This window comes from Oncorhynchus mykiss, chromosome 13 (genome assembly GCF_013265735.2).
Source record: "Oncorhynchus mykiss isolate Arlee chromosome 13, USDA_OmykA_1.1, whole genome shotgun sequence".
NCBI classification, from domain to species: Eukaryota; Metazoa; Chordata; class Actinopteri; order Salmoniformes; family Salmonidae; genus Oncorhynchus; species Oncorhynchus mykiss.
Window position 1 is genome coordinate 66671482 of NC_048577.1, and position 11278 is coordinate 66682759.

General features: G+C 43.9%; 1 protein-coding gene across 1 annotated transcript; it reads right to left on the reverse strand.

Annotated features, from left to right (window-relative positions):
• Positions 1–5849: 5849 nt before the first annotated feature.
• Positions 5850–8002, reverse strand: LOC110519882 (stonustoxin subunit beta-like). The gene is made up of 2 exons (XM_036942517.1): positions 7959–8002; positions 5850–6484 (listed from the first exon to the last, which is right to left on the reverse strand). The coding sequence occupies exons 1-2, from the start codon at positions 7978–7980 to the stop codon at positions 5943–5945; spliced, it is 564 nt and encodes a 187-aa protein (XP_036798412.1). The 5' UTR covers positions 7981–8002; the 3' UTR covers positions 5850–5942.
• Between the last annotated feature and the right edge of the window lie 3276 nt (positions 8003–11278).

The window sequence follows — 11278 nt, forward strand, 5'->3', positions numbered from 1 at the left end:
TATCCAGAGCATCCCAAACATGCTCAATGGGTGACATGTCTGGTTAGTATACAGGTCATGGAAGAACTGTGTTTTTTTCAGCTCCCAGAAATTGTATACAGATCCTTGCCACATCGGGCCATGCATTATCATGCTGAAATATGAGGTGATGGCAGCAGATGAATGGCACGACAATGGGATCTCATCACGGTATCTCTGTGCATTATCATGCTGAAACATGAGGTGATGGCAGCAGATGAATGGCACGACAATGGGATCTCATCACGGTATCTCTGTGCATTCAAATTGCCATAGATAAAATGCACTTGTGTTCATTGTCCGTAGCTAATGCCTGCCCATAACAAGGTGCACCTTTGTAATGATCATGCTGTTTAATCAGCTTCTTGATATGCAACACCTATCAGGTGGATGGATTATCTTGGTAAAGGAGAAATGCTCACTGATGTAAAACTTATACGCTTTTTGGGCATATGGAACATTTCTGGGATCTTTTATTTCAACTCATGAAACACGGGACCAACACTTTACATGTTGCCTTTCTATTTTAGTATTTACAGGAATAAACTCAAACTGGTGTGTGTGTGTGTGTGTGTCCCGTGTGTGTGTGTCTAGTGTGTGTGTACAGTCTGTGTGTGTCTAGTGTGTGTTTCCAGTGTGTGTTTGTGTGTGTTCAGTGTATGTGTTTGTGTGTCTAAGGTGTATGTGTGTGTGTGTGTGTGTGTGTGTGTGTTGTCATGGATATATAAAAATGAGGATCTCCTGGAGTCCAAGTCAAACCACGATTCTTTATTTCTGAGCTCAGAAAGAATACAAAGTGTAGACAGTCTGAATTCAGAAGCATTGTGATCTCAGAGAGAATAACAGAGTTCCACAGTGTAGACAGTCTGAATTCAGAAGCATTGTGATCTCAGAGAGAATAACAGAGTTCCACAGTGTAGACAGTCTGAATTCAGAAGCATTGTGATCTCAGAGAGAATAACAGAGTTCCACAGTGTAGACAGTCTGAATTCAGAAGCATTGTGATCTCAGAGAGAATAACAGAGTTCCACAGTGTAGACAGTCTGAATTCAGAAGCATTGTGATCTCAGAGAGAATAACAGAGTTCCACAGTGTAGACAGTCTGAATTCAGAAGCATTGTGATCTCAGAGAGAATAACAGAGTTCCACAGTGTAGACAGTGTGAATTCAGAAGCATTGTGATCTCAGAGAGAATAACAGAATACCACTGCACAGTGTAGACAGTCTGAATTCAGAAGCATTGTGATCTCAGAGAGAATAACAGAATACCACAGCACAGTGTAGACAGTCTGAATTCAGAAACATTGATCAGCACATATCTTTATAATTCCTATTGTTGGGAGGAACTCTCAGTTCCCTTTCATTCTATACCAGGACACAGGAACAAACTGGTTTGCAACACAGAATTATACTCAGAAGAACAGGAGATTATAACATGACAGTTTCACAAGGTTAGTCTGATACTCAGTTATGTGGACACATACAATTAACATTTTAATTTACAGTCTCTGTGTGTCCAGTGTGTGTGTGTGTCCAGTGTGTGTGTGTGTCCAGTGTGTGTGTGTGTGTCCAGTGTGTGTGTGTCTCCAGTGTGTGTGTCTCCAGTGTGTGTGTGTCCAGTGTGTGTGTGTCCAATGTGTGTGTGTCTCCAGTGTGTTTATGTCCAGTGTGGGCGTGTTTAACTATACTTGTGGGGACCAGAATAGTAAACAAAGAGAAATTTGACCAACTGGGGACATTTTGTTGGCACTCACAAGGTCAAATGTTATTTCTAGGGGGAATATGGTTAGGGTTAGAATGAGGTTTAGGGTTAGAATGAGATTTAGGGTTAGTTTTAGGGTTGGTTTGTTGGTCGGTGGAGCAAACAGGTACTCACTCACGCAGGAAGGCAGGAGAGATAAGCTATGAACAGCATACGAAAACACGACTGTGTTCCAAGCAAAACGTCGGGTGGATAGACCGACATTTCAAAGTTTCCCACAAACTTAAGTCTGGTACTATCGAATGGAAGTAAGCTATGCTAGCGAGCCGGCATTCGAATGACAGACAGCAGCCCGAATCAGCAGCAGAACGATGGTGGTGGAACACGGCTTGAGCCCAGGAGGAACACTGACAGTGAGTGGTCGGCGGAGCAGCAGCTGGAGGATGAGAGTGAGCAATCGGTGGTGGCGGAGCAGCAGCTGGAGGATGAGAGTGAGCAGTCGGTGGTGGCAGAGCAGCAGCTGGAGGATGAGAGTGAGCAGTCGGTGGTGGCGGAGCAGCAGCTGGAGGATGAGAGTGAGCAGTCGGTGGTGGCGGAGCAGCAGCTGGAGGATGAGAGTGAGCAGTCGGTGGTGGCAGAGCAGCAGCTGGAGGATGAGAGTGAGCAGTCGGTGGTGGCAGAGCAGCAGCTGGAGGATGAGAGTGAGCAGGATTGGTGGTGGTGGCGCAGCCAACCAGTCAGAGCGGTGGTGAAACACGGTCGGAACCGAGGGAGCAAGGCTGCGTAGGGGGACTTCAACGGATAGCGAGAGAGATGAGGTCGACGGTGAGTCATCCACTATTGAAGGTCGGGGCCTACCCGGAAGCAAGTAGAAAAAAATGTCATTTTGACCGAATATGAACGCTTCATTCTGGGTAAAACCCCTTCAGTGAAACTTATTGACAATAGTCATTTACATTATAGTCGCAGAAGTCTATCCCAAGTACGGGATGCCGCATTATGTCACAGGCCATGGCCGATTGTCACGCCCTGACCTTAGAGAGTCATTTTATTTCTCTATTTGGTTAGGTCAGGGTGTGATTTGGGTGGGCATTCTATGTTTTCTATTTCTTTGTTTTTGGCCGAGTGTGGTTCCCAATCAGAGGCAGCTGTCTATCTCTGATTGGGAATCATACTTAGGCGGCCTTTTTCCCACCTAATGTTGTGGGTAATTATTTATTTTCTGTGTGTGTTTGTGTGGGCCATGGTTGTTTCTGTTCACCTGTTCTTTTTGTGAAGGTTTCACTTCGATTAAAAGAAATGTGGAATTACATGCTGCGCCTTGGCTCATCTATGACAGGGAGTTTGAAGACAGTGAACGTGACACCGATGAAGGACTGTGTTCCCTGGATAATTACATATGTATGTCTGAGTGGTATGCCAATGTGAAGGCCGTGGTTTGGCACCATCCACATGAAAAATCTATCGGGCCGTTGTTCGAAGTTTTCTGAAGTATCTTCTGCAGTTCCGATGGACGATTCTGCGGGCTAAAGCCGTTGGAATTAGAAAGGTTGCTTGGCAAAGATGGATCGGGATTCGCGGCAGACCCAGGCAGCGCACAGGGCAACATTTTGCGAACGCTGTAGGGGTTAAGCTTGTTTGTCGAGCTAAGTAATCAGGCTATTCCTTCGGTTCTCAATTGACTGGAGATCCGAGCCACCTGCTCTGACAAACGTAGGTTTGCGGCTCTCATGACCAGCCGGTTGGCCATATTTAATGGCACTAGGCAATCCCCAGTCACCATGTTCAGTGAGAGGGATTTTATGGAAGTAACCCTGGAAAATGGGGGATACCAGCTGAGCGTTACAAGCCACAAAACAAACTATAGCTTCAGGGAGTGCAGAATTGTGATGTCGGAGAAGGAACACACTTGGCTTATTAACAAGAAATGTGTGGAGTGGTTGAAAATGAGTTTTAATGACTCCAACCTCAATGTATGTAAACTTCCGAATTCAACTGTAAGTCAATGACAGTCCAACTTCTCTCTCATTGCACTATGTTCAGCTGTGCACCTGGTGATTGAACAGGTTACCAAGTTGCGATGGGGGGATGGCTCCTGGAGCCACCAGGGCTGGACTGGGGCTCTTGACACCGGTTGGGGAGAGCCCACAAGGGGGCCCTACACCCCCCACCAAGGGCATCTAGGAACCCAATGTAATTCAATGACAGAGCTATGCTGAAAAATGACAAAGTCCAGCTTTCACTCCAGAGACTGAGTCCAGACGTGTATCTGGTGATTGAACAGGTTACCAGGTGTCTCCAGAACTCCATGCCTCTGGGCTTACTCTCTCTGCCCTGCCTGCCTAACTGCCTGCCTGCCTGCCTGACTGTCACTTAATCTCGGTGCACCTGGTACCCTATAACACCCTGGTCATTCAGACCCCCAGGCCTCCATACATTCTCAACCGTGACCAAATGACACACAAAGACAAGGGTGAATTTCAAACAATTGTACTTTATTCATCAGTCAATCATGGATTGGTTTGTCCCTCAATTAGTGACCAAGCCTGGCTGGCGTTCTGAGGCGACTTACAGTAGTGCCGTGTTCCAATGCTGAACTAGGCAAATATCTGGCCCACATACTCCCCGAGATTATCGTACGTTTTGCCGCAGGACGTGAAAAAGATTGGCTCTGTGTCTGAGGTCATGCCACTCAGATGAGGCCTGATCTGATGGAATCGTTTAACTTCTTGATGCACGGATCCCTTTAGCAGGATCATTTCGTAAATTTCGATCCCTTTCGTAAACAACCGCTGAATTGCAGAGCGCAAAATAAAAAAAATACTAAAAATATTTATAATCATGAAATTACAAGTGAAATATACCAAAACACAGTTTAGCTTGTTGTTAATCCACCTATCGTGTCAGATTTTGAAAATATGCTTTACAGCGAAAGCAATCCAAGCGATTTTGAGTTTATCAATCACTAGACAAAACAGTAAGAACAGCTAGCCGCAAATTAGCTTGGTCACGAAAAGTCAGAAAAGCAATAAAATGAATCACTTACCTTTGATGCTCTTCGGATGTTTGCACTCACGAGACTCCCAGTTACACAATAAATGTTCTTTTTGTTCGATAAAGATTAGTTTCATAACCAAAAACCGCCATTTGGTTTGCGTGTTATGTTCAGAAAACCACAGGCTCGTTCCGGTCCTGAAAGGCAGACGAAAATTCCAAAAAGTATCCGTAATGTTCGTAGAAACATGTCAAACATTTTTTATAATCAATCCTCAGGTTGTTTTTAACATAAGCTTCCCACAATAAGTTGGGTATATTTTATATTTTTACGTTTGACCCAAGTTAAACAATTTAAATGGAATGCTAGCAAATACTACTTGAGTGTATGTAAACTTCTGACCCATTGGGAATGTGATGAAAGAAATAAAAGCTGAAATAAATAATTCTCTCCACTATATTATTCTGACATTTCACATTTCACACTTACAATAAAGTGATGATCCTAACTGACAGGGAATTTTTTACTAGGGTTGAATGTAGAAATGGTGAAAAACTGAGTTTAAATGTATTTGGCTAAGGTGTGTGTAAACTTCCGACTTCAACTGTACATTGGTGATTAAAAACGGCTTAAAATGGCACCCCCTTGTGGACAATCCGGTTGGGGATTGTCTCCCTACCCAGGCATGGAGCCCTGGAACCCCACAAAAAAAAACATTTAAAAAATGTGCGCCTGGTAACCTGTTCAATCAACACAGTCCAAACTTTAACTTTTGCTCCAGAGACTATGTCCAACCTGTAAATGTTGAGCCACGGCCCTTTGATGGACAAAGAGGTACCGAGGTGAGGTACGGGTTCAAATTTCCCTCCAGCCCAATTTGTCACATCTTGGCCCACAGCTAGGGCACATGTTTAGGGTTAGGGGCTAAGGTTTGGGTTAGCGTTAAGGTAAGGATACGGGTTAGGGTTAGGTTTAGGGTTAGGGGCTAAGGTTTAGGGTTAGCGTTAAGGTAAGGATACGGGTTAGGGTTAGGGGTAAGGGAAAATAGGATTTTGAATGGGACTGAATTGTATGTTCCCACAAGGTTAGCTAGTGTGTGTGTGTGTCCAGTGTGTGATTGTGAATCCAGTGTGTGTGTATATGTGTCCAGTGTATGTGTGTGTGTGTCTGTGTGTGTGTGTTTCCAGTGTGTGTGTGTTTCCAGTGTGTGTGTGTGTCCTGTGTGTATCAGGTTATTATTTCCAAGGACACTGAAGAGTCAACATACCAAACATAAAACCCTGGATAGAGGGGCTCAGTGAATGTGGAGGTGAATGTGTACAGGTGGGTCAGTGTGTCAGAGGAGTCTCTATAGAAGGACAGAGTGCCGGCTGGCCAGTCCAGATACACTCCTACTCTGTGAGGGCTGGAGGAGGGGACGTCTATGGTAGTGTAATTATTATTGTGCCAGGCAGTGTAACTTTTGTCAGAGCAGTCCAGACTCCAGGACTTGTCATTGTATCCAAGACAACAGTCATTAACCCCTTCTCTCATGCTGATTCCTTTATATGTCACTCCTATAACAGCACCTCTCCCACTCCACTCTACCTCCCAGTAACAGCGCCCAGTCAGACCCTCTCTACACAGCACCTGCTGCCAGTCCTTAAATCTCTCTGGGTGATCAGGATACGGCTGTTGCTTCTTTCTCCTCCATGTCACCTTTCTGTTCTCCTCAGACAGACAGAGGAGTCTGTGTGCTGTGTTTGGGTCCATTGTGAGATCACAGACATCTGATGGATGAAACCAGACACAATATTAGAAATTATCATCATACACATGTAATGTTAACTCACTTTTCGCTAATCCATTTAATGTAGATGTTTCTAGGTATCAAAAGGAGAAGTTAAGGTAACTTGAGACTTGTTGGATGATCATATGTGATAACATAAAATACACTTATTCCCATTAATTACACACACACATCCTGAACACACACACACACCTTCATGCACACATGCATGAACACACACAAACACACACACAGACACACACATTGTCAAATCAACTCTTTGTAAACTTTGATGTCCCTGATTTCTGCTTCTGAGGAACTACAGCTGATAGTTAATATGACCAAGTAAGTAATGATGGTGGTCTTTGACTTTGACATAACTTGAATTAACCTGTAGTGACACCCCATCCCGTGAACGGGGGACTGTTGTCATCATCTGACACTAATTAGCATAACGCAACGGACATAAATCTTCCTAGAAAATATTCCATTCATGAAAATCACAAGTGAAATATATTGGAACACAGCTTAGCCTTTTGTTAATCACCCTGTCATCTCAGATTTTCAAAATATGCTTTACAGCCAACGCTAGACAAGCATTTGTGTAAGTTTATCATAGCCTAGCATAGCATTATGCCTTGCTAGCAGCAGGCAACCTTGTCACGGAAATCAGAAAAGCAATCAAATTAAATCGTTTACCTTTGATGAACTTCGGATGTTTTCACTCACGAGACTCCCAGGTAGACAGCCAAAGTTCATTTTTTCCCCAAATATTATTTTTTGTAGGCGAAATAGCTCCGTTTGTTCTTCACGTTTGGCTAAGAAATCGCCCGAAATTGCGGTCACCACAATGCCGAAAAATATTCCAAATTAGCTTCATAATATCGACAGAAACATGGCAAACCTTGTTTAGTATCCATCCTCAAGGTGTTTTTCTAATATCTATTCGATAATATATCCGTTGGGTCAATTCGTTTTTCACTAGGACCGATTGGAGTAATGGCTACCTCTGTACTTTACGCGAGAATCACTCTCGGAGCCACCATGTGACCACTTACGCAATGTGCTTGCCTACGGCTATTCTTCAACAGAAATGCGTAAAACTACGTCACAATGCTGTAGACACCTTGGGATAATACGTAGAAAGCGTAAGCTCGTTGATGGTACATTCACAGCTGAATAGGGAGTCATTGGAACGCAGCGCTTTCAAAACCTGGGGCACTTCCGGATTGGATTTTTTTCTCAGGCTATCGCCTGCAACATCAGTTCTGTTGTACTCATAGACAATATCTTTACAGTTTTGGAAACGTGAGAGTGTTTTCTATCCAAAGCTGTCAATTATATGCAGAGTCTAGCATCTTTTCCTGACAAAATATCCTGTTTAAAACGGGAACGTTTTTTTTCCAAAAATTAAAATACTGCCCCCTAACACCAAGAGGTTTTAAGACATATTCTTCACAGCAGTCAACACTCACATTTTCTAAGCCCAGGTTTCATTGTGTTCTCTCCACCATGTTCCACACTGTAGCAGAAAGCAGAAGAACAGACAGTCATTGAAGGATACTTATTAATATACTTACACCAGAAGGTAATGGGTATCTGTAGGAGGAAGGTATATATTGGAGGGTCTACACCAGAAGTAAATGGGGATAGGAGGAAGGTATATAGTGGAGGGTCTACACCAGAAGGAAATGGGAATAGGAGGGAGGTATATAGTGGTGGGTCTACACCAGAAGGTACTGGTTATAGGAGGAAGGTATATAGTGGAGGGTCTACACCAGATGGTAATGGGTATCTGTACGAGGAAGGTATATAGTGTAGGGTCTACACCAGAAGTTAATGGGTATCTGTAGGAGGAAGGTATATAGTGGAGGGTCTACACCAGAAGGTAATGGGTATAGGAGGAAGGTATATAGTGGAGGGTCTACACCAGAAGGTATTGGGTATAGGAGGAAGGTATATAGCGGAGGGTCTACACCAGAAGGTAATGGGTATATGTAGGAGGAAGGTATATAGTGGAGGGTCTACACCAGAAGGTAATGGTTATAGGAGGAAGGTATATAGTGGAGGGTCTACACCAGACGGTAAGGGTTGTAGGAGGAAGGTATATAGTGGAGGGTCTACACCAGACGGTAAGGGTTGTAGGAGAAAGGTATATAGTGGGGGGTCTATACCAGAAGTTAATGGTTATAGGAGGAAGGTATATATTGGAGGGTCTACACCAGAAGGTAATGGGTATCTGTAGGAGGAAGGTATATAGTGGAGGGTCTACACCAGAAGGTAATGGGTATCTGTATTAGGAAGGTATATAGTGGAGGGTCTATACCAGAATGTAATGGGTATGGGAGGATGGTATATAGTGGTGGGTCTACACCAGAAGGTAATGGTTATAGGAGGAAGGTATATAGTGGAGGGTCTACACCAGACGTTAAGGGTTGTAGGAGGAGGTATATAGTGGGGGGTCTATACCAGAAGTTAGTGGTTATAGGAGGAAGGTATATAGTGGAGGGTCTATACCAGAAGTTAATGGGTAGCTGTAGGAGGAAGGTATATAGTGGAGGGTCTACACCAGAAGTTAATGGGTATCTGTAGGAGGAAGGTATATAGTGGAGTGTCTACACCAGAAGGTAATGGGTATCTGTAGGAGGAAGGTATATAGTGGAGGGTCTGCACCAGAAGTTAATGGTTATAGGAGGAATGTATATAGTGGAGGGTCTACACCAGAAGGTAATGGGTATCTGTAGAAGGTATGGGTGGAGGGTCTACCCCAGAAGTTAATGGTTATAGGAGGAAGGTATATAGTGGAGGGTCTACACCAGAAGTTAATGGGTATCTGTAGGAGGAAGGTATATAGTGGAGGGTCTACACCAGAAGGTAATGGGTATCTGTATTACGAAGGTATATAGTGGAGGGTCTACACCAGAAAGTAATGGGTATCTGTAGGAGGAAGGTATATAGTGGAGGGTCTACACCAGAAGGTAATGGGTATCTGTATTACGAAGGTATATAGTTGAGGGTCTACACCAGAAGTTAATGGTTATAGGAGGAAGGAATATAGTGGAGGCTATACATCAGATGTTAAGGGTTGTAAGAGGAAGGTATATATTGGAGGGTCTACACCAGATGTTAATGGGTATCTGTAGGAGGAAGGTATATAGTGGAGGGTCTACACCAGACGTTAAGGGTTGTAGGAGGAGGTATATAGTGGAGGGTCTACACCATAAGGTAATGGGTATAGGAGGAAGGTATATAGTAAGAGGGTCTGCACCAGAAGGTAATGGGTATCTGCAGGAGGAAGGTATATAGTGGAGGATCTACACCAGAAGGTAATGGGTATCTGTAGGAGGAAGGTATATAGTGGAGCATCTACAACAGAAGGTAATGGGTATCTGTAGGAGGAAGGTGTATAGTGGAGGGTCTACACCATAAGTTAATGGTTAAAGGAGGAAGGTATATAGTGGAGGGCCTACACTAGTTGTTAAGAGTTGTAGGAGGAAGGTATATAGTGGCGGGTCTACTAAAGACGTTAAGGGTTGTAGGAGGAAGGTATATAGTGCGGGGTCTACACCAGAAGGTAATGGTTGTAGGAGGAAGGTATAAAGTGGGGGATCTATACCAGAAGTTAATGGTTATAGGAGGAAGGTATATAGTGGAGGGTCTACACCAGACGGTAAGGGTTGTAGGATGAAGGTATAAAGTGGGGGATCTATACCAGAAGTTAATGGTTATAGGAGGAAGGTATATAGTGGAGGGTCTACACCATAAGGTAATGGTTATAGGAGGAAGGTATATAGCAGAGGGTCTACACCAGAAGGTCATGGGTATATGTAGGAGGAAGGTATATAGTGGAGGGTCTACACCAGAAGGTAATGGTTATAGGAGGAAGGTATATAGTGGAGGGTCTACACCAGACGGCAAGTGTTGTAGGAGGAAGGTATATAGTGGGGGGTCTACACCAGACGGCAAGTGTTGTAGGAGGAAGGTATATAGTAGAGGGTCTACACCAGAAGGTAATGGGTATCTGTAGGAGGAAAGTGTATAGTGGAGGGTCTACACCAGAAGGTAATAGGTAATTGTAGGAGGAAGGTATATAGTGGAGGGTCTACACCATAAGTTAATGGTTATAGGAGGAAGGTATATAGTGGAGGGCCTACACCAGATGTTAAGGGTTGTAGGAGGAAGGTATATAGTGGCGGGTCTACTCCAGACGTTAAGGGTTGTAGGAGGAAGGTATATAGTGGGGGGTCTACACCAGACGTTAATGGGTATCTCTAGGAGGAAGATATATAGTAGAGGGTCTACACCAGAAGGTAATGGTTACAAGAGGAAGGTATATAGTGGAGGGTCTACACCAGAAGGTATTGGGTATAGGAGGAAGGTATATAGTGGAGGGTCTACACCAGACATTAAGGGTTATAGGAGGAAGGTATATAGTGGAGGGTCTACACCAGAAGGTAATGGGTATCTGTAGGAGGAAGGTATATAGTGGAGGGTTTACAACAGAAGTTAATGGGTATAGGAGGAAGGTATATAGTAAGAGGGTCTGCACAAGAAGTTAATGGGTAATTGTGTGAGGAAGGTATATAGTGGAGGGTCTACACCATAAGTTAATGGTTATAGGAGGAAGGTATATAGTGGAGGGTCAACACCAGACATTAAGGGTTATAGGAGGAAGGTATATAGTGGAGGGTCTACACCAGAAGGTAATGGGTATCTGTGGGAGGAAGGTATATAGTAGAGGGTCTACACCAGAAGGTAATGGTTATAGGAGGAAGGTATATAGTGGAGGGTCTAC

Bases quoted from the DNA above. Each gene is read 5' to 3' on its own strand.
- LOC110519882 (XM_036942517.1), bottom strand. From the start codon at position 7,980: ATGAAACCTGGGCTTAGAAAAT. The intron at 6,485-7,958 runs GTGAGTGTTGAC...TTCATCCATCAG, and splicing joins GAAACCTGGGCTTAGAAAAT to ATGTCTGTGATCTCACAATG.